Source organism: Crocodylus siamensis, chromosome 11, assembly GCF_052110815.1.
Source record: "Crocodylus siamensis isolate JL-2025a chromosome 11, ASM5211081v1, whole genome shotgun sequence".
Lineage (NCBI taxonomy): Eukaryota > Metazoa > Chordata > Crocodylia > Crocodylidae > Crocodylus > Crocodylus siamensis.
In genome coordinates this window covers 28,545,354-28,569,868 of record NC_143405.1, presented here as the reverse complement: position 1 = coordinate 28,569,868, position 24,515 = coordinate 28,545,354, and the positions used below count along the sequence as shown (strand labels likewise).

Genomic DNA, 24,515 nt, shown 5'->3' with positions numbered 1-24,515 from the left:
CCCCCCCCCCCCCCCACACACACACACACACACACACACTACTGCTTATGCTGCCCACCTGAGCTCCACTCAAGGCTGGAGGTGAGGGCTGGCCAAGGCAGCCTTTCATGTTTCCCAAAAACAGCACCTCACATCTGTGCCCCTGGTCACCGAGGCCGCCCTAACATGGAGCCCAGCTGCCAGGGTGATGACTGCAAGCATCCAAAGACAGTCCACCAAGCAAGCAACAATTCCTTTTGATCTTTGAATTAGGGGCTCCAGTGCAACAACAATTCTGATTAGTGACCAGTGCTGAGAGAGTGTTTCCCAAAAACAGCACCCCACCTTTGTGCCTCAAGGTCCCCCTAGCATTCACCCAGGCTTTCTCTGGCCAGGCGGCATGATGGCTGCAAGCAGCAAAAGATGCTTCACCCATCAGGCAACAATTCCAGTCTTTGAATTTGGGGCCTCACTGGAAACCCCAACAGTCCTCAAAGTGATGGGAGGGGAAAACGTAGATTTGTTGGGGAGAGCACCAAGAGAAAGTACCCAACAATGAATTAGCTGAGTGAATAGAAAATATTTTGGGGGGGTGGGGAGAAATGTAACCAAAAGCCACCCCAAAAAATAAACCAATCACTAATACATTTCTAAACTGCCCCCTGCTATAACTTAGTGCTAGGACAGGGGTTTCCAAACTTTTTGAATGTGGGGCCGGATCATGAACTTCTTATCGCCCAGTGGGCCGGCGAGCCATATTCAAAGACCTCACAGGAAGTGGTATCACATCACACCCCCCCCCCCCCCCCCCGAAACGAAAGTACAGTGTTTACTTTTGTTTCTTGTCACGGCACCTTGGGCCTCAGAAAACAGCTTGGAGGGCCGCATGGCGGCCTGTAGGCTGTATGTTGGACAAGCCTGTACTAGGAGGTAAAGAGGGTAAAATTGTTATGGGGTGCCCTCTAGCACCTTTACTGGTAATAGCATATTAACCAATTATGAGTCTTAAACACGTTACATAACGTGAATGTAACGTCATTTGTTGTGGTACATTGCACGAGTGAAATAAACTGAGGGAATATCTTTAGCTAGAGAAACCCAGTAACGTGTACAAATGCCCTCTGTGGCTAGCTAGTTTTAAGCCTTCATTCATTCTTTGGCTTGCCTGACAACACTGCATACAAGATTACTAATTATGCTAGTTATGGTATGGGTTGGAGATGTTAAAACTTTCTCTAGTTTAATTGAAAAAAATTATTTGAATTATTTTCAATTCTGGAGGAGTGATATTTTTACCAAAATCATTATTAAAAAGTCTTTTTAACTAAAAAGCATGTTTTCTTACACAAACCAGAAAAATTGAAAGCTTAGAAGCAATCTTAACAATAATTTTGTAAAAAAAAAAAAAAAAAAAAAAAGGAAAAATACAGGAAGTTAGAGGGGAAAATGTCCTTTTTAATACCTGAGAAACAGAACCCATTTAAAAAATGATACACAAAGTCATTTTCCTACTTTCAGCCCCTTCTAGTGTAGACACCTACTCAGAGAAAGCAGAGAGAAGCCACCTATAGTCTACACTTAAGCCAACTGTGGATGTTCAATACTTTTATTGAATAGTGTAGTGAAAGCTATTGTTTTTAGTGCTGATTTTGTAAAATAAAGCACTTTAGGCCACATCCAGACGATGTACCGCATACAGCACATTCAGCCATTCTTCACGCTGCAAGGGGGTGGTTTTGACCCCTGGATACCCTGGACCCCTGGACATCTGCCAGCCTGCAAGGGAAAAGCCACAGCTTCTCACATTTTTCTCCTTTAAAGGAGAACCTATTTTTAAAATTTGTTGATCCTTTTTCAAAGTTTGTTCACGACCCTTTCATATATTCTTGCAACCCACTTTTGGGTCGTGACCCATGGGTGGAGCACACTGCTTTAAGAGTTCTGTTTTGGACGGAAAAAAGTTATACATTTGAACATATGGTAGTTCAGCAATAGCTGATTTAGACACAAGGGGGAGCTCTTAGCCATTAGAAAAAAAATATCTTGTTACGTATTCCAGACTTGCGGTTTTCAACAATATATCAAACAATTTCTGTGCACTTATTTATGCATATGATACAATTCAAGATAATTAACTTATTCCTTGATTTCAGTTTTACTAGTGAAAATCCAGAGTAAATCCATTAACTTCAATCAATGATTCTGAATTTATCCCAGTGTAATAGAGGACAGGATTTGGCCCAGCCTGTATATGCTAACAGGGAGTGATAAAATCTTGGACCCTCAAAAGGATTTAAGCACCTTAAGTGGGAACTGGTAGGAGTTAGACACTTTAATCTAAAATCTAAACCCAAACCCCCATTCAGGCATTCTCTAAACTAGGAGGTACCTAAACCCCATAGCCACTTACATTTCCTTATGTTAAAGTTTTTCTGATGCCTTCTGGACATGGTTAGAAGCACTTCAGTCTTGACGGTATTTAGGTAGCCATGCCAGAGCTCCAGGTGCTCTACAAGCTAGGCATTCTCCCCTTGTCCTGCTTGGTAGAGATAATCAGCCAGTGTTCACTGAGACTACTGGATTGGACTTTAAACCAGTGGTTCTCAATTTTTGGTACCTTACGAACCCCCTGCCGACTGACATGGCAAAAGTGAAACCGGAAGTCCCACCGTGGCACTTCCAATTTCACCGCCATGAGCCGAGTCCCACTTTTTCCTCATGGACCATGGCCCAGGGCAAGGCAGCCTGAACAGGGACTCTGTTCCTATCCCCTGGCACATTAATGCTCGGGAGTGAAAGTCCTGGTGCACTGGACACGGTGGGAGGTGCGGCGGCCGGAACTTCTGGCCGGAGCAGGCAAAGATGCCTCCAACCCGGTGGGTGGGGAGGCAGGCCAAGCTTAAAATGCAGCACCCACATACCCCCTACCCGTGTCTCGTGTACCTCCAGGAGCACGCATACCATGGGTTGAGAAACACTGCCTTAAACAAAATCCAGAAGCAATTTTCAGTTTCCTTCAAAACTGAGGCATGGAGGTAGGGAAATACTGGTCCTCTCCAATCATAAACAGTCTAGTGGTTAGAGCATTCATCTCATGGTATGGACTAGGGTTGAAAAGCCAGTCAATTGACTGGTCAAATAGTGTCAATTGACAGGTCAATTGACTACATATTTTTGACTGGTCAAAGATTATAGCAATTTAAAAAAAACACCCTACTTTTTTATAGTTTTCTTGACAGAAATATGATTTTTTAAATTGTTTTTTGACACACTTCTTAATGGAAAAAATTGTACTTTTTCTGTGTATTATTTGAACCTATTGGCGAGTTTTGGTAATTTTTGACCAATATTTGACCAGTCAGTTAACCAAACTTTATTTGACCAGTCAAATACAACCCTAGCGTGGGCACAGGTAACACTTAGCCCGGTTTAAATTTCATTTAAACCTGAAATGGAGAGACATTTAAGCCCAGAAAGCTGGTTTAAGTCTCCTGGAATGGTTCAAAAGTGTACTTGGAAAATCAGGCACTCTTTTGAACCAGTGCACTCTGAACTGGGTACATGTCTTGTATGGGCACCATGACACAGTTCTGTTTGGTCCTTCAGGTACTCCACACCACATTTTTTCCCCGCCTCCACAGCTCTGCAACTGGCCACTCGAGTACATGACTAGAACTCTACTGCCCCTTCCCCACCCATTTTGTTAGCCGTTTTTATCAATGAGTTCCCTTGCACTACTTGTTCAGTAAAAACTATCTTCTAACAAACAGCTGTGTCCTCACTCTGTATTTGACTGTAACTCCTCATCGTGGCCCTTCAGAGCATGGGAACTCAAAAGGGTGGATCCAGGCATCCTCTTCCCACTTGTGGCCACCCCTTGTCAGGCAAGTATGCTGCAGATATCAGTCAATTGCAAACTGTTGATGTTTATTAAGCTCAGAAAGAAGGAAAGTAGAAAACTGAAAATATGCTCAGTCACAGGTCATTCATGCCCTGGGACCTCCAAAGCATGGATGCAAGCACTTCCCTCCCAGACACCCACTATGAGGCATTCTGGGCTGGGTGCTCACTCCCACCTCCACAGCACTTGAGCACCTAAAAGAAGACCACTACATGGAATGACAGGATGTTGAGCATGGGGATACCTCTGACTTGCAACAATTGTGAACTAGTTCCCAATCAGTGAAATTTAGGAACAGTTGCATTGTTATGCGTGTCCACACCCTCAGACAAGGAAACATGGTTTCAATTCCCTCTCAAGAGGATTCAAACTTTTTCAGGAGTGAGACCAAACCACTGAACTAGTGGTATTCTGGGAAGGAGAAGAAGAAAGCTCTCAAAGGGTGCCTCTCCACACATGCACATATGCGGTTTGCAGTGCCACAAATCTATCTGTGGTGCCTTAAACTGCACGCACTGCACATGCACGCATTTGCTGCACTGCTAATTTGCAGCATGGGTTTTTTGACATGGGGATCTCCTGGTGGCAGCTGCATGCACCACTTGAAACCAGAGCCTGGCTGGCCAGAGCCACACTCTAGCTGTGGGTCAGGCTCTGTGTACACAGATTGCTACCGCTGCAGCCCCAGGAGGCCCCCAGGACCCTAAGTAAAGCTGCTTGGACCATCTCAAGTGCTGGCCCTATCCCTCCTTACCCCACTTGGGGCAACTTGCTGTGTACCAGAGCATTCATGCAGGTGTGTTCCCTGGGGACAAGTAGCAGTGGCACAAATTGTGCTGCTGCTATCTGTCCCTCCGGAAACACACATTTCCACTCATGGGGACATGCCCAAAATGTTTTACAAAGGTTTACAGACAAGGAAACTGATCTACTGAGAGGTTAAGTGATATGCTCAATGACACTCAGTGGATCAGAAAAATAAACACCCATGGTCCATTGCATCATGTTTTTCATAGCTGTACAATTTGATATAAACTCACAGGACAGGCTTTTCTGGTGTTTTGCTTTTCGATGATAAGGGTGCACATATTGCTCATTGAAAGTTCTTCTGATTGGGGGTTGGGGGTTTTTTTTTGCTCCTATAGACAAATACAGAAGAAATGGATGTACCCTACAATATTTGAGTTTTGATTTAAATTTTTCCAGAGATTAGGAGTTATGGATTCAGGGCTTGGTCTCTGCTGTCACAAAAAAAGGGGCCAGCTGCCCAAACATTTCCAGCTGTCCCAGCATTTTCAGACTTGCTCCCATTCTCACTGACTTGTAGAGATATTTTGCTACTGAATTCAAGAGAAACTGGATCAGATTCTTAACTTGACCTGAATATTTGCTGGTACCCATGTAATGAACAACCTAATTGTTATTCAGATATTTTCAGTAGTAATAAGGCTGAGCAATAAAAGGATCAATAAGCACAGGTAAAGCTTGCATTTTTGGCCTGATTTTTTATAGGAGTAGTATAGGTTTCCCCTTATAGGCACCTTTGACACAGTGACATATGTTTAACCAATCTGACTGAGGATCTAAGGATAGCAATGAGTTTAAAGAGGCCCAATTCTGATCCTACTGAAGCTAAAAGTAAAACTATTGATTTCAGTAAAAGCTGGATTGGGGCCTTGGAATGCAGAGCTACTGGCTTTGTATAACTTCACTTCCCATAGGGGTGGCAAATTCCCACTTGGAGTGGGTATCACTGAGATACATAGATATATATAGTGGTTTGGTGATGCAGTGAGCTGCAGCCCATTTAGGGCTGTCAGCCTGCTATATTAGCAGTGACAAAAGGAAGTGAGATCTGACAGAGACTTAACGTTTGTTTGTGTACCACTTGTCCTCTGTCCAGCTTGTGACCGCCAATAATTAACCATGGATGATATCTATAAGGCAGCAGTAAGTATGTTTTTAAACATAAATTTTGTCTAGGATTGATTTTGAGGTATTATAAAGATTTTTTTGTGTGATTTTGCTAATCTCCCAAAGGTGTAAGAAGACACAGTACTCATTCATGTTTAGTTTTATTCTACAAATAATTAACAGGAAAATACTTAAGAGCAAATGTTCCTGTAAGTATCCCACTAAAATGGGATACTTATAACAAGTCCTCCCCTGGTTCTGTGTTGTGAAAAAAAGAGATGAAACTTAAATGTAATCTTAAGTTCCTGGCTTTACACAGGACTAGGTGGATTCATTCTTGTGCACCAAAATTACTCACAAAAAGTTTGTCTCCTTGTTATTGATATCCACTCTGAGAAAACATAGTGCCAATTATGCTTACTGTACTTGATAAAAACAGCGGCAGAAACTTAATGAGATGCAATTTTGCCTTACTTAGCTGGCCATGTAATTTATTCTATAAGTCCAAAATCTTTTTTCTCCCTTTTAATAAATAGAAAAACTACATTATATTGTGCCTGAAACAACTGATTATATGTAAATTAAATGGTATCTTTGCATTCTGCAATGTATGAATCTTTGCTACCACATTCTGTGCATGACTTTCATAACTATCTGGTTACATATGGGGTTGTAGTTTTTTGACAACTGATTATGACTTTATATTTTTATCGCCACCACAATGATAAATGAGTTATGGGTAGATTCTAAAGAAACAGAGATCCTGACTGACATATGACAAAAAAAGGCTGTTTATCATATTTGCCTGATCTATGACTTTTTGTCAATATTTAAAATCTTCACAAGCCTGGAACTCTATTCTACAAACTGTGCTTTTAGTGGTGTCAGTGAGCCTGATCAGGTCAGGGTTGTAGAATAAGACAACAGATCTTTAAAGAAAGGAATAAAAAGGGTAACCTAAACACTAAAAAAAATGCATGCCTCTTTATGGCTTTTTAACTCAAGTTCCATAATATTTAGGGACATTAGACATACACTCCAAAATAAAAAGGTGAAATATTTCTTAAGTCAGCAATGCTAAAAATTAGCCAAATGGATCTGTCACTCAGACTGATGGAATGCATTCTGTAGCACAAAGAGTTAGTGTAGGAAAAAAATCCCATGCACAAATTTTAGCCTCCTTTCATATTGCTTAATGTTGAACACCATATACGGCATAAAATATGAATCCCCGATCTAATTCTATTGACATCAGTGACTCTCATCTCTCTGCTTTGCCTGTGGCAAGTTAAAGGGCGTTTTTGATATTTTAGGTGTTCTGCCTAGTAGTTGTGTGTAAGGGTTGTTCCTGACTGCTTTTAAAAACAGGTTAAAAATGAGATTCTAGTTAAATATTTGTTTTTTGTTGTATTGTTGTAAGATGATGGCACATTTTAACGAATTGGAGTGATTTGCATCAAATACTTTAAAAGCACCAAGAAATACACTCTACAGCTGGATCCAGATGTGCAGGCACATGAGGTTGTAGCACTGCAAACCTCTTTATGGTGCCAGAAAACGCACATATTTCATGTTAAATCATTTGCCCCACTGCTAATTTGCAGCACTGAGACAAAATTTGTTACTGGGATTTCCTGGTAGCAAGCCTCCCACCACCCCTCCCAAAAAACCAAAATGGTTCAAAGCACTGTGTGCCGGGACAAACACAGAGACAGGGGAGCAGGCAGCTCCCCTGTCTCCAAGTGCCTCAGCGTGGGGGCTCCGCTGCAGGGCCCGTATGCTGAGGCACATGGAGCCCCCATCTAGAGGCACACTGCGCCCCAGCCAGCTGCAGAACAGCTATGTGCAGTATGCTTCAATACGGGGAACAGCCAGCCCAGGGAGCTGCCTGCTCCCCCATCTTAAGGCACACTATGTGTCTGCACATGTAGATGCATGCCCAGAGAGCTTACTGTGTAGATTACTATACTAAACTGCTCCCACATTATTTGCATGTGTAGATGTGCTCAAGGAGACTTTAAATACTTTTTTTTGTTGTATTGTTGTGAGATGATGGCATATTTTAACAAACAAATATTGAATTGATTTTTATAAAATACAATGCACCAAGAAAACCCAGAGGGTCACTTGTGCCTACATAAGGTTATACAAATGCAGAGCTATTCTGGTAAAGTTTTCAGACTCAGCTGAACAGTACTAAGATCAATGCCAGGGACAAATGTCCAAATAAGAAACACAAGGATAAATACCACTGTCATTCAGCTTCTGGGAACAATCACAAGGTTTATCTTTATCTCTAGTACCTCAGTCAGTGGGGATTATAAATAACTTGCATACCAAAAGTGTTATGTTACATGGGAGGCAACAGACATTTGTTTACTGGATATAGCTCATGCCTTCCGAGCCTCCAACTATTGCCAAAACAATGAAGAAGCAGTCTGCAGCTGCTTGCCTTTCATCATGGATGGCAGGGCACAAAGAGTTCAGATTTCATGATGAAACGTTAAAGAAAAGTTGTGTTGCTATTGTTATCAGTGTGTGCATCTACACATGTAATTAATTTGAAGCAATAAAGTCTGGAGCAGTTTGAGCCAGAATAAACCACTCCCAGGTACAGCATCTACATGTGCACCCAAGACAGCTGCAATATGAGCTGGGACAGAACAGTTTACATCAGGGCCAGCAATGCTGTAGCAAGGAGGGGGTGAACAGGGAAGCATGGTGGGGAGGGGGGTGCCCCCCAAATCTGTGCACAGAGCAAGGGTGGGCTGCCACTATGGGTTTGCCCCAGGTGCCAAACTTAGTTGGATTCAGGTAAATATGTCCTCTAAGTAAAAGCATTTTCTCTACCCCTGTTATGGGGTTGGCAGTTTTCAATGAGAAATTCAAAAACTCTTGACACGTGCTAGTACAAACCTCAATATGTTCTCAAGAGAGGATACAATAGCAGGCAATTCTGGATTAAAGGGCTTTGAAAAACTTACTGCCTGTCAGGACCCAGGACTGAAATGTAGAGGGTGTTGAATGTATGGACGATGTCCTCAGAAGGACACAGGACATACTAATAAAGGAAGCAGCAGGTAATAACTATGATTTACCATGATATGGAGTGGAGAAATCATTCTAGATTGGTTATAATCTACCCAAAAGTGGTAGGTAAAGATTTAAAAAAAGGAATTAGAAATGAATCTGTGTAAACAGTGTAGTGATAGATGAGGGCTATGGATAGCTACATAGATGCAATATTTGGTGAAGTAATGGAGGAAAGGAGTCAGGAAGGCACCCAATGCTTCATTAAATTCTGTGGAGAAGTTTAATAGGATCAGTGCAACAGTAAAGTCAAAAAGGCACATGCCCAGAGAAGGAAGTAGTCTCAAATAAGAGAAAGTGTGTTAAGATAGTTCAGGGGACTACTATATGAATTGGAGCATGGGCGACTGGTACCACCTTAGTCGGGGAGGGCAATCTTACTGACTGTGTGTGGGGGGGAGTCCCCCCATGGCCGATTGCACCAACCAGGAAGCGGATGCAGCACTCCTGGAAGTAGCCACAGCACTTCATCCAGCGGTCCCACTTCTCCACCAGCACTTACAGGGAGGCAGCGGTGCTCCTGCCTGCTCCCCCTGCCCATTGCCTAAGTAGGGAGTGCAGCCTGTCAGGGGGTGCATGTGCACCCCCTACATGTCGCTACTGAATAATAGAAATTTCAGGGCACTACTATATGAATTAAATAGAAAGTCTCTTGATCTATAAAAGATATTAGATCTACCCGAAGAACTTTGACTGCCAAGGCAGTTCAGGGTATGCCTATATGACCCCAGAATTACTCTGCTCAGCCTGCTGGTGTTCCTTATTTATTAAAATTTACTAGCCAATTGCCCATCAAGAAGGGTGGCCGGGTGCAGGAAGGCCAGGGGGCTGAGACAGAGTGCCACCATCTAACAGCCCATGCTGCCGCTGTTCTGCTTCTTGCAGGGAGTGGGGTGGGAGAGCCAAGGTCAGCGCTGCTGTACTCAGCTCCCCCACCCTCTGTGAACCTCCGCAGCTTTGGAATCATGGCAGCGCTCCCCAACGCTTGGAGCACTCTGATTGGCCAATTGCCCATCAAGAATGATGTGGGGGAGCGGGCAGGGACAGACTCCTGCCCCTGTCCAGATCTGCTCCCAGCCCCACCGTAAACTCCAACGCCATGGCATGCCTGCTTTTCCCCACACCCCCTGCATCAGGCCCGCTCAGGCATGGGAGGAGTGGGCTCGGGGCCGAAATGGGGGAAGGGGGAGGGGGAGTGGGAGAGGAGTGGGCCTGGGCCCAAGGGGGAAACGAGGCCTGCTCCTTCCCTCCCCCAGCTGCTGCCAGATCAAGCCAGGCCCCTCCCTTGGCCCCCCGCTCCATCCTCTGTGTCCCCACCATCATGGTGGCAGGCTGCCTTCTGTCAAAATGCTTCTTCATCCTCCAATTGGCTGTTTGTCAGCCAATCAGAGCGCGAATAAAGTGTTACAGACAGACAGGCAGACTTAGGCTTTTATAATATTAGAATACTAATAGGACCTCATTGATATTTGTGCTTGATATAATAATGGCAGAAATTGGAAATACTTTTACAGGCCAGTACAGCTGAACACTATGCTAAATGAAGTCATTTATGTGTAATAGCAAAGTAAGCATGCCAGTCATGTCACAACACCTCTGCTTCTCCACCAACTCAATGTTCTGCAGCAGTCGTGGTGTGGACTGAGGGAGCAACAAGGCCAGGCTGGAGACTATTACCTATAGCCTATAATAGGCTGCAGAAAAACTGCAGAGCTACTCTCTGACCTGGCCATTGTTCAGGCATGCACTCTTTTCCTACCTCATAGTTCTGAACACACAGCCTATTTATTTAACCTGAGATTTGCAGGAGAAAGGAGGGTGAACAACACATTTTTCTCATTCCAATTTAGTAATGTAAATTCATTTTGTTTCTTTATTTAACACCTTTTACCTACTCCATCTTACCTCCTTCTTGCAGCACACTATACATCCCTGGAGCACCAGTGATTTAAGATTGCAATAGAAAATGGAATGGAATGCCTTCCATTTTCATGACAATCAATGCTATAAAACTCAGGAAACAAATACCTGTTTAACACATTCCCTTATTCTTCCAGGTCCCATCCTGACCCCAATTGAGACTGGGCTGTAAGATTCTTTTCAATGGGTGTTGAATGTTAGGGAATGGGTCAAAAACATACAAAAGCAAAGAGTAGTCTCTGAATGCTTTATCCAAAAATAGCGAAAAGGAGATGCAGATGAATCTTTATGAAGGTCAATCGGTTATTAATGGGCTAGGTCAGGAATACTCAATGCCAAGCATGCAGGTCGGATCTGACTCCCTCTGCTGTGTCATCTGGCCCATAGGTCCATGAGGACCTCTGCAGGCTATAGCCCTATGTGTTAGATTGGGCACACAGCATGACACTGGACCTTATCCCAGCACATGAGGCTGGGTGGTGGCAGCACTGGCCTCTGGTGCCCAATCCCAGTGTGTGGGGCTGGGTGGGAATAGTATGGAGCCCAGTGCTGGTGCACTGGGTCCTATCTGGCCCACAGAGCAGCCCCATGCAACTCATCTGACTCATGGAACCCAAAGGTTGAGTGCTACTAGGCCAGACAGTTTGGTAGGCTTGTGGAATCTAAGGTCAAAATGGCCTGTTACAATTATCTAGCCTAACTGCCCATGTAAAGCAAGCTATAGAGCTTCACTTGGTTACTCCTGTGTCTGACAACAATTAGAGGCCAAATGAAAATCTCTTTTTTAGAAAGACATCCAATTCTGATCTACAGACTCCCAACAATAGAGAATTAATTATTCCCAGTATTCTTTATATGTGAAAAATGCATTTCTTATTTGGGCCCCCTACTGCAAATAGTTAAATGATGCTTTCTAGTACATGCACTCTACCAAATAATTTAACTCCAGGAAAATAAAAAATAATATATTTTTAAATGTGAAGAATTACATTATATATTAAAAAGCTACTGTGTCAAAACCACTTACACTAGTTAAAATACCTTCTACACCTCAAGAAGGGCAGTTGTGAGTTAGTTAACATTTGTAAAGCATTTTTGAACCAGTAGTGTGTTATATAAATGAAGTTAACAATTAGTGATGACTAATAAAATGAATCAGTTTCTCTTTTTATTTTAATTACAGGTTGAACAGTTGACAGAAGAACAGAAAAATGGTAGGTGTATCTTTAAAACTGACATAACTGTGGACAAAAGATTATCTCTTCTGGCAAGTCCATTATCAACCTATGGCATTACTTTGTGGCTTCAGCAGCCAACCCAGGTTCTGCAGTTAGCTGCTACAAGTGATAGACAATAGGGCTGTGCGAAATGGCACCGTTCCGTTTCGCCTTGAGTTTCAACAGTTCAACAGAACAGTGTTTCATCTCATATTTCATTTTGAGTCAAAACAGCTGTTCCATTCCATTCCATTGAAACAGAAAGGCCATTTCGACACTGCTTCAAGTTTCACTGGGGATGGGAAGTCAGACCAGCTAAGCTAACTTCCCATCCCCAGTGCTGGGGTGAGAGGCAGTCCAGCTGGGCTGCTTTCCTGTCTAGATTGCGCCAGGGGTGGAAGGCAGCCCAGCTAGCGCAGGGCACAGTACAATCTAGCGTGGGGGATGGGAAAGCAGCTCAGCTGGGCTGCCTTCCACTCCCAGTGCAGAGGATGGGAAAGCGGCCCAGCTAGGCTGTCTCTCATTCCCCTACAGGATCTTGTGCTGAGGATGGGACGTCATCCCAGCTGGACTGACTTCCCATCCCCAGCCTATGGTCAAAATGTTCTGACTTTTGAAACGTTTCAACCAGCCTCATTTTGTTTCAAGGCTATTTTGAGGGCCTTTGTTTTTTTCAATTTTGCTATTTTGACCTCAAAATTGGTCAAAACTGTGTTGAAATAAAATGACCGGCAAAATTTTGCACAGCCCTAATAGACAACCTTTCAGCAGTCAGACAAAATAAAGTGCAAAGCAAATGAATCTTCATTACAAGGCTTAAGTAAAAGGATTAAAACCAGAAGACTAATTCCTATGATAATGTTTAATGCTATTTCATATCTTAATGCTATTTAGGTTACACACAACATATAATAAATATAGTGGGGATTTTGTCAGGCCTCTGAGTAATCCCGTGTCAAAAATCCTGAAACATAATATGGAAAGGAAGTACTGTACTAGAAATCCTGTGAAAAAGCCTATTCTTATGACATATCTGGCTCATATTTTTAAATTGAAGATGTATGGAAATCATAGAGCTGGAAAAGTGGGAATTTGGGGTTATGTATGCAAAGTGAACCATTACATTTTAGCTGTGCTAGATTCCTCGACTGCATCTGACAATGGCTGTCAACAGTGTCTTCAAAACTCCTTACTCATCAGCAGGGATCCTGGTTTTCTCTGTTTAAAAAACCCAAATTCTCTGCTTACAAAAAATCCAAAATTCTCTCATTTAAAACCCCCAAATCCATGTTTTTCCATGATTAAAATGAAGCCCCTATTTATATAGGTGTCAGTTGAACACAATGTTTTATTAATATATTTACCATTTTAAAGAAATCTGGAAGCCAATCAGTGCCTCATTCATCATAATAAAATAATTTCTGAATATCTATATATTCTGGTGTTTGATTTTGTTTTTTATCATAGGAAATCAGAGCTCCCCCTGCCCCCTTTTCTCATCAGGACACAGGTCAAACTTCAGTCATCTCCCCAGTTGCTTTGTGGTACTAAGCAGCCTTGATATGCAGTTGACTTTCATTCCCAAGCCACACCCACCCCAACCCTACCAGTGCCCCTCACTTCTAACCCACAAACTCTGCTCCCACCTTTACCTCTCAGTCCCAACCCACAGCCCCCTGGCTATGGGACCTGATGGCTGCTGCACCCAGAATAGAGTACAGAGCCCAGGCCCCTACTCCATGGGTGGCACAGCTGGAGCAGAGCTGAGTAGAGCCTGTGCGGGGTGGGGGAAGATGTGGGCTGCCCACTGTGGGCTCAAGCTCCCCGCCTTGCTACCCTCCCCTTGGGAGTCCAGGTGGCCTTGCAGGTAGAACCTGGGACAGGAGGGTGAAGTGGGGCAAGGAGGCTGGTGCAACTGCTGTTGGGACCCCTGTGCCAGCAGTGCCATGGTGGTGAAGCACCCCCTGCCCGCCTGGCAGCAGCAAAGGTGGCAGCACAAAGTTGTGCCCCCTGCTGCTGTTGGTGAGCAGAGGGCACATTACAATGGGGGTGTGGCTGGTGTGAGGGTCCTGGCAGGGGCAGCAGTGGTGGCATTGAGCCTCTCCACCCCACTCCACTCTCCCAAAACAGGTCCCACCCCCTGGGTTGCAGAGGCCCCTGGAGGGAGGGCAGGAGAGCAGGAAGCCCTGAACCATAGGCGGCAGAAGTGCGGGACTAATGGGGCTTATCCCCTGCAAAATGTGGGGCAGCAGTAGGGCCACAAGGCAGCCCAGCCAAGGGCTTCTGGTGGGGAGGGAGTGGGTCTGCAGCTGGGGCTGAGACTAGGGGAGGGGCAGGCACTGCACAGCTAGCAGGGTTCAGGACTGAGCCGCGAGCAGCTTGTCCAGGGGGCACAGCTCCTGCTGCTACCTGCACCCCAGGAGGCACGGGGGGCATGTGACCCTGGATCTGCATGGGGCAGGACAGGCTGCCAGTGCGGGCTGGGGCCGGGGCTGCACTGGGCTGGGCTGTTCCTGGCAGGAGGGGAGGCTGGGCTGGGAAAGAGCCCAGCTTCCACCCCAGCCCACAGTGACACCCTGCCCTGCCATGCTCCACACAGATCCAGGGGCATGCTCCCCCATGCACTTCTGGGATGTGTACAGCAGTGGGAGCCACCACCCTTTCCCTGCATCCCCTGGAGAGGAACAATGACTCAGTGCAGGGCAGGTGCAGGGGTCCTGAGGGCTCCATCCCATCTGGCCCGGCAGTGCAGCCAAGCCCCAGTCTCCCTCTCAGCATGGCCACCTCAATCTGCACCCCCTACATCGCCTTTTTTCCTCCCTCCCCACATCACCTATGCCCCCTCCCCTCATAAACTTACCTACAGGCAGCTGGGGGAGCTGTTCTCCACCTCAGCCTAGCCATGTTGCTGGCCATGTGCATGTGTGTGTGTGCACCTGGCACTCCCTGGTCCCACTCCCCCCAGCCCCCAAACAGCCCTTTGCAGGCTGGAACTCTGCCAGCCTGCAAGAGAAAACTGGTGGTTTCCCATGTTTTTCTCGTTTAAAGGAGAAAATCTGACTCTTTCCACAGCAAATGGAAAAGCTGGATCCCTGCTCATCAGGACTGACTGTAGTGGGTTAAAATGAATATGGAGCTGAGCTGACCCTGTTGCCACAAGCAGGGCAATCAATTTCCTACCAACTTGACATCTATTTACAATCACAGCTCACAGTTAAAAAGGAATCTGTTGAAATTCCTTTGAGGTTTGTCTGTTACTACAGTAGTGAATCTTTATTGATATCCTTAATGCTGACTCCTATCTACAGAGACTAACACCTTCCTGTCTAATTCCTCTCTCTAGAGTTCAAGGCTGCCTTTGATATCTTTGTCTTGGGCGCAGAGGATGGCTGTATCAGTACAAAGGAACTTGGGAAGGTGATGAGAATGTTGGGGCAGAACCCCACCCCTGAAGAGCTGCAGGAGATGATAGATGAGGTGGATGAAGATGGTAAGCTATTCTCTTAAATCTTCTAGGTGCCAACAGTGCACATCAAAGCATTCACAGTGCCACAACACTGCACAACATTGTGTGATGTTCAATGCTGTACTTGAATGTCACACTTTGGTAGCTTTTACCTAGTCCTTCTACTTCTGATTTATAGTAGGTGGATCACTACTAACCAGATTTTTGTTTGCTGAAGGTTTTCATGGACAATGAAGATACTACGACACATCATAAGATTAACAATTTGCCTCAGTCTCACTGCCTAAGATTTCATCACCTCCTATTGTCTTGCAGCATACTGCTGGTTTGCTTGTCTCCCCCAGCACTACTCCGCTACCTCCTCTCTGCCCTCCCCACCCTCCTCCCTTCCCCTGTATTTTATATTTTAATTTCTCTATCCTTCTTGTACACTACTTTCTGCACATTCCACAGCCTCTGATGAAGTGAGCTTCAGCTCACAAAAACTGTGCTATGCATCTGCTTTGGTTAGTCTATGAGGTGTAAATCTACCTGCATTCTAATATATTGCAGGCCAGACAGTTGTCACCCTCCACTGTATTCATGGTGGTGCTTTTCAGAGGTGTCATATGTACATATTTCTTATAAGTTGTTCCATGTAGTTGAAATTCTACACCCTCGTGGAAACTTTCATAGTTTCATAGTTTCTAGGGTTGGAAGGAACCTGAGCAGATCATCAAGTTCGATTCCCTGCCATGGCAGGAAAGAGTACTGGGGTCAAACAACCCCAGCAAGGTGTTCATCCAGCCTCCATTTAAAGACCCCATGGTAGGAGCCAGCACCACTTCTCTTGGAAGTTGGTTCCAGATCCTAGCCGCCCTGACAGTGAAGTAGCGCTTCCTGATATCTAGCCTGAATTTCCCCTCTGCCAGCTTCTGACCGTTATTTCTAGTCACTCCTGGGAGTGCTTGTGGAAACAGGGACTCCCCCAATGCCTGCTGGTCCCCTCTGACCAGTTTGTATCAGGCCACTAGATTCCCCCTCAGCCTTCTCTTGTGGAGGCTGAACAGGTTCAGGTCCCTTAGCCTTTTCTCATAGGGCCTGCCCTGCTGCCCCCTGATCATGCGGGTGGCCCTCCTCCGGACCTTCTCCATGTTGTCCACATCCCCTGAAGTGTGGTGCCCAGAACTGGATGCAGTACTCCAACTGCGGCCTGACCAGTGCCGTATAGAGGGGGAGGACCACCTCCTTGGACCTGCTTGAGATGCATCTGTGGATGCGTGACAAGGTACGGTTAGCCTTCCTGACCGCAGATCCAGAACTTAATGGATTCTAGTTGGGTACAGGGCTCTGCCTGTATGGTACAACTTGTGTAAAGAGCCCATAATTTATAAAATAGCATAGCTGAGATTTTCAAAGAAACCCAAAAAATATAGGTGCTCACACCTGCTGAATTTCAATGCTTGCTTTAGTGCTGTAGGCTCCTGTGGCAAATCCAGACTAAATGATGAAAGATGCTAAGAATAGTGATTATTATTACTGTAATGAATGCAGATAGATTTCTCAAACTTATGTTAAGGGACACAGGTACTCAGACACTACAGGGGACACAGTAAGGACCTGTACAGACTAGGACACATGACAAAGATTATAAGTTAAACATCGAAACTTCTATGAGTGCAGATTCTGTATGTGCAAATTTTTATCACCAAACAAAATCTTCAGAGCTTAAATATGAAAATATATATACCAGTAACAGCAATTAAATTATTATAGCTATGAACAACTTCAAAATAACAAACCCATGAATTTATGAAGGCTACAGAGAAACAATAGAGCTAAAAAATGAAACAATAATCCATTTCTAAGCTACCAAAAGTTGGTTAAACAACATGAAAAAAACCCTATGAGTTAAGGAAAATTGATGTCATTTAAACACCCAATATACATTTTTTTACAATATAGTACAAATATAGGTCATCATTTTCCACTGTCTTGTACCTTATGTGGAAATTTACATCTATGCACAATGAGCATGAAATGTTAACAAATCAGAATTTCCCTTATTAACATATTAGAATATGGGGTTTTTTGAGTTTGTAAGGACAAAATGACTACATCAATTGTGAATCTAACATATAATTTCTGTTACTCCATAATCTTTGAGACTGTCATTTGCTCTCAGTGCAACTACCTAGTATTCTACAGCTAAATCACCAATAGGAATTTAATCTCTATCTTGTGTATATGCATGTTCATTAAAGGAAAAGGACATGACAAATTGTCCTCCAGACCTTAGCATGATCTAACTTCATTTATTCCACTTTTCAGGCAGTGGCACTGTAGACTTCGATGAGTTCTTAGTTATGATGGTCCGATGTATGAAAGATGACAGCAAAGGAAAATCAGAAGAGGAACTCTCAGATCTATTCAGAATGTTTGATAAGTAAGAGGCTTGAGTGTAATATACCATATTTACTTGATTCTAAAAGAAGTTTTTCCCCCCCATTTAACATAAGGACAGGGCCAGATTAATTCATAGGTAAACAAGGCACATGCCTACGGCCCTAAGTGAAGAAGGGGCCCAGTTGTGCTTATTTTACATATAATAATTATTGAGTGAAAAAAGTAATATAAATATATAGTAAGTAGGGGCCCATGAGTTTGTTTGCCTAGAGGCCACTAAAGGGTTAATTTGGCCCTGCATGGGGGGAGGGAAAGTCCCTCATCTAAGATGTAAAAATGCAGTGGGGGGGCAACTGCAGCTCCAGGTTCAGCACCTACTTGGGATCCAGCTTTAGCTGCAGTTGTTGCCTCCCACCTCCCTTCTACCTGCACCCCTCCTCCACCCCCACCCCTCCCCCCTTGCCATCCATTGGTGATGCGCAGAGAGTGCACATGTACCCATGTGCACCCCCTGAGATTGGCCACTGCCAATGTCTGTGGGCGGTCACCGCTCGCCAACCCCCCCGCCAACACTGCTGGCAGTGTCTGCAGGCGGTCGCCAATCACCGCTTGCCACTTGCCAACCACTGCCCTCCCCCCCACTGCCAAGACCGCTGCGGTTGCCTGTGGCCGGTCCCCCGCTTGGCCCGCCCTCACTGCCAACATCACCGCAGCCACCTGTGGGAGGGCCCCGCTTGCCGCAGCCATGCCTCCACCGCCAACACTGCTGCTGCCACCTGTGGGTAGTTGCTGTGCCCCTCCAGAGGCATGAGGCATTCATGCTGCCATCTCCCCCTGTGCAGTCTCCCCCCACCCCATGCAGTCTTTGGTCACTGCCTTCCCATTTACCTTTGCTCTGAATGGGCAGGGTCAGCACAGTCCCAGCCCAGCCTACTGCAGCAGCAAGCAGAGTGCATGGCAGCTACACCAGCTGGGCTAGGACTGTGTTCCATGCCCCAGGCTAGAATGGGGATGGAGCCTGCTACACAGAGCAAAAGGAAGGGGGAGAGCGGGAGCAGAGTGGCTGGACATGAGGGAGAAGGAGGGGGGTGTAGAGGCTGGGGAGGTGGCATGAATGATGCATGCCCCAGGTGTCTGGGGGAGCATGGCGGCACTGGCAGCAGTGACCGCCTGCAGCGGTGCACCGCCATACTCAGGGGGTGCACGTGCACCCGCGTGCACCCCCTACGCATCGCCAATGGGAGGTGGGGAAAGGGAGGAGCAGATGCTAGGGAGAAGGACAGGAGAGTAGAGGTGGCAGGGGTCAGACAGATGGCAGCAGGCAAGCACAAGCACAGGGCAAGCTGCTGAACCTCTGCACCTACCCCCACACTGCCTGCTCCCCTGCAGTGGTGAGGAGGAATGAATTAAGACAACCCTTCACTAATTAGATTCAATACATGAGAGATTATAAGAAATGTATCATTTTTCCTTGCATAGAATCTAATAATTGTGTGTGGGGGGGGTCATCTTACAATCAGGGTCATCTTATATTCGAGTAAATATTATATTAATTAAAAAAAGCCTACCCTGCAAATAGAAGTGATCTATTATTGTGGTGCCAGTAATGACTCCACAGTTAAGGCTGAACTAAGTTCTGCACAGTAGTGAATCCAGGAATGGGGGGAAAGTGGGTATGGCAAGAAAGGTACAGCACTTTGGTGGTACCATGCACATGCATTGCACTCTGAGCTCACTGCCTGGTCACAGTCAGTTCTTGCAGGAGCTCCATGTCAGCAGTGAACTCCAAACTCAGCAGCTGATCAGGGCAGGGTCTGGCTGGATCCCTGCTTTTACTTGGCTCTGCAGCCCAGGAAGTGAACGCTGCTACTGTTTGCCATTCACCTCTCTGCTCTCCCCCAGCACTATACCTAGACTCCTGGCAGCCCCAGGAAAACTTTTAGTATCACCCCACGCCCCCCTTCGCCAGAGATGGTAATAACAACAACAGCAACAACAAAAATAATAATACCATTTTTGGTCCCCCTTTCTGTCTGGGCCCTGGGCAGCCACCTGGTTCACCCATGCCTGTGTCCAGTCCTGCCCTCCCCTCCCTACTGAATTCAGCAGCTGGAGAAAGGAAGGGAATGACTGATAGCAGCAGCACTCAAAACCTGGGCTCTGAAGCTGTGTGAAAGCCAGGGCTCTGGGCAGACATTGCAGAGCTCAAATGCAGCACAACCAAAGGATCTGTCCTGGGTTTTGCACTTAAAGCAAAGAGTCAATCTTTTTATTGCATATAAGGAATACAGAATGTCCTCCCAAAATGTAGCACTCTGTTGTATCTTTTTTTTGCCCCAAATGATACTGACAATGAAATAGCGCTGAAGTTCATCTTCTAATTCTTTCATAGTTAAGACTAATTGAAATCTTGTGAGCAAGCCAAATTTGAAAAAAGGTTTTAATTATGTAAAATTAATGGTTAGTGGATTTAACTATTAGGATTATAGATTGTAGGATTATAGATTAGGCCAGGTCTAGAGATCAGGCTTTGTCCATCTACACAAAAGAAAATCTTGAATATAGCTGGAGCAACAAATAGTTTACAAAAAGATTAGTGTTACAGGCCATAATTTTGTTATTCTTCATAAATGAAAATTTCCCTTTCAGCAGAAACTGACACTTAAAATAACTTCAGGGACACTAAAAATTGCCATCTTACAAAATAGATGCAATATGACTTTTAGAAAATGACTTAAGTACATCCTTAACTGTAGACACATTTGAAGTCCAAGATCTAAATCACTCACCAAAGTTTTTTTTTCTTTTGCAAATATGTCTTTATTGATTATCAGAAACAAAAAGTCATCATTCTCTTTTAGCATCCCTGATGCATATTAATCTTAAAAGATGGTTTCCCCAGAAAAGAGAGAGCCAATGTCTTCTCATTTATTTATCTTCTTAATTTATGTGGGAAGTACAAGTGAATGGGTTACTAGGGGCAGTTATGTAGAAGTGATATAACATGGTTTGGAATGTCCCATCTATTTCCCCTACATTGAGCTATTCCAACTTTGAGCAATTCTGTTGCACAGAAATGCTGATGGATACATTGACCTTGAAGAGCTAAAGATCATGCTGCAGGCTACAGGTGAGACCATCACTGAAGATGATATAGAGGAGCTGATGAGAGATGGAGACAAAAACAACGATGGCAAGATTGATTATGATGGTAGGTTTCTTAAGTGCACAACTTGGGAATTGCAGGAGATGGAGATCTGAATCCGTCTTCAAATTTTCTAAAGTTTAGTTTCATCTCACCTCTAAAATATGAGGGTTGTTAATCCTACATTTTCAAAGCAGCCTTTAGATTTACACTGTAGCACATGAAAACCTAAATTATTTTGTAAGAGGAATACTTTGAATGGTGATGTGTCAGATCGTTCCCTTACTTTGCATAGATATGGTTTGTCATAATTTACATATAAACATTTACAAATTAACTTCACACATACAAATTTAAAGGCTGGGCTAGGACTATTATTTTCCCCAAAAACATTAAACTAAAACTATTATATTGATTTTGTGAATAAAACACATTTCCCATTAGATTCCATTTTAAATCTGTCTATGCTACTCTCTGCAGTATTGTTTCCGTAAGGCACTATTTATGCCTTAATCCAGAAATTTGCTCTGTGAAATCTGACCCTTGTGTCTATACATAGACCCATTGACCCTAGCGGGGGTTCTGCATGGTACATATGTTTAAATACAAGTAACATGCTCTAGGATAAGAGCGTCAATCTATAATGATAGATGCACTAATGCAATGGAAAAGCCATGCTCTCAAGTCATCATTGCTTAAAATGAATATTGGACTATTACATATATATGAGAGCTAATCAATATCAGCATTTGGAAAAACAACTATGATGCTATAAGTTGATTAAAAATTAACACTTTTCAAAAAAGATTGCATTTTTTGCAAAACATTTTTGTCAATTTAAAAAAAAAATCCTGATCAGCTGGAATGCACAGGTATTTTGTATGAGGATAGAGTTTGAAAATCCACAGAAGTAAATGCTATGATTTTTCAAATGTTATCTTGAGGCAAATCCTCAGTTCATATAAGTGGGTACAAATCTACTGAATTCATGAGAGCAATTCTTATTTGCAAACTGAGATCCAGGCCACTATCTTTTGGGAAACATCCTCCACTATAAGTTTTCCGTGAATCTTTCCCTACCTGTGCTTGTCCTCGGTTTTACATTTTAGTGGCACGCGTCTCAGAATGAGTAACATATAATCTTCTATTGCTGGTAGAAAACTAGCTGTGATAAGCGGTGTTTATGAATATGAAGAGGAGACAAGAAATGAGGAGAATACAGTTATCTTAGAAATCAGTTGAAAGAATGCTGATTCAGAGTGACTTTCCAATTGTCTTTGAATATGCACATGACTTTCATTTTCCTTTCTTTGACAGAGTTCTTGGAGTTTATGAAGGGAGTTGAATAAATCTGAAACAACAGGATGAACAGCCTTGTCTTTTAAATCCCCAATTACTTGTGTCATCAACTTGGTTATGTCCCCTTGGCTGCTAGCATGAAGAATGTATTGAACAGGGTGGCCGTACACAGAATACAGTGTTTTCATATCGAAGTGCCTCAGATGATTGCTCCATGAAGATTTAGATAACAATGCTATAACACAATTGTGTATTAGTTATTAAAGTTCCCTTGTGCAAGTGTCAAGTCTTGATCAATCTAGAGTAGATGAGATAACAAAAATATTATATCTGTAAGAAACATTTTGTCTATAGTCTAACAGTAACCGCTCAACTATAAAAAGCAAACAAATAATTGACTATTACTAAAACACCACATGTTGTCAGATATTGCATGTGACCCCTCCGTGAATTGTTTACTAAAAGGTTGCATGTTTCTTATAGCTGTGCACTGAATTATGCATTTGGAGAAATTCCTGTTCCTGATTAAGTGAATAAGTATTAGGTTTAATGCTACCATGATTTGGTCTTCAGCACTTCTGGGGCTAATCATATTGCATGGAACAATTTACAATGAAATATTAATTTGTGTTTGAACCTTAAGTAGAATGATGATTTGACACATTTTAACTGTCACTGAAAATTCAGATTTAAGTAGAAAAATGCAATATACAGTCTGTACTCTGCTTCCTCCTCTACCTATCATGACGGATTTCCATTATTGTGCCAGTCTGCTCTGTGCGCAAAAATACAATTCCTTTTTGAAATGCTAATAAAAATATTCATAAGCCAGAGTGGTTGATTTGTTATTTGATGTTTGACAAAAGCCTTTTAGTTACAGTTTTAAAATACTCAAAAGACTATTTTCAGATGAAATAAGTGAAGTGTGTTGCCAGGTTTTCATGAGAACAACTGGATCAGGGTGAGGAGAGTCTTCATGTTATTGGGAATAATGCATTATTCAGTAGCATTCAGAATCTCTATTACTGAAAGTGGAAGTCACTTACATCATGTCACAAGTATCCACAACACTACTATCATATGGTAAGATATGTTTTGTAAGTTGTCATTATCAGATCAGAAGCTCTTCAGGGCTCTTCAGAATTTGTCCTCAAGAGAATAAAAAAGAATAGGAAAGGAAGGGACCTCAGGAGTTCATCTAGTCCAACCCCCCTGCTTGAAGCAGGACCATCCCCAACTAGATCATCCCAGGCAGGGCTTTGTCAAGCCAGGCCTTAGAAACCTTCAAGGATTGAGATTGTACCACCTCTCTAGGTAACCTGTTCCAGTGCTTCACCATCGTCCTAATGTTTAATAGCTTTGGTTTTTTCCCCCCGGCATGATGATTCTGTAAATTTCTGAGGTATTCACACAGTAATTCTCAACATTTTTACATCCAAGGCACCCCCTCAGAAAATTCCAGCTCTTAGTGTTCACTCTTTTTTTAGGGGTGGAAAGTATGGGAAGAGTTGATTGGTGAAAAGAAAGTAGGAAGGATCCCTGGAAAGAATGAATTTAAGGAAGCATGTGAAGCAGGAAGTTTCATAGTTTCATAGTTGGTAGGGTTACAAGGGACCTGAGGAGATCATCAAGTCCGACCCCCCTGCCATGGCAGGAAAGAGTACTGGGGTCAAACGACCCCAGCAAGGTATTTGTCTAGCCTTGTCTTAAAGACCCCCAGGGTAGGAGCCAGCACCACTTCTCTTGGAAGTTGGTTCCAGATCCTAGCCGCCCTGACAATGAAGTAGCGCTTCCTGATATCTAGCCTGAATCTACCCTCTGCCAGCTTGTGACCATTATTTCTAGTCACTCCTGGGAGTGGTCAGGGGAACAGGGACTCCCCCAGTGCCTGCTGGTCCCCTCTGACTAGTTTGTAACAGGCCACTAGATCCCCCCTCAGCCTTCTCTTGTGGAGGCTGAACAGGTTCAGGTCCTGGAGCCTCTCCTCGTAGGGCCTGCCCTGCTGCCCCTGATCATGCGAGTGGCCTCCTCTGGACCCTCTCCATGTTGTCCACATCTCTCCTGAAGTGCTGCGCCCAAAACTGGATGCAGTAGTCCAACTGTGGCCTGACCAGGGTCACATAGAGGGGGAGTATCACCTCCTTGGACCTGCTCGAGATGCATCTGTGAATGCATGACAAGGTGTGGTTGGCCTTCCTG

General features: G+C 44.0%; 1 protein-coding gene across 1 annotated transcript; it reads left to right on the top strand.

The window, feature by feature from the left end:
* Positions 1–5,702: 5,702 nt before the first annotated feature.
* On the top strand, positions 5,703–23,149 carry TNNC1 (troponin C1, slow skeletal and cardiac type). Its single transcript, XM_090022419.1, has 6 exons — positions 5,703–5,830; positions 11,988–12,018; positions 15,365–15,511; positions 17,798–17,912; positions 20,947–21,083; positions 22,335–23,149. Exons 1-6 carry the CDS (start codon positions 5,807–5,809, stop codon positions 22,364–22,366), a joined length of 486 nt encoding a protein of 161 aa, XP_089878545.1. The 5' UTR covers positions 5,703–5,806; the 3' UTR covers positions 22,367–23,149.
* Positions 23,150–24,515: the final 1,366 nt, after the last annotated feature.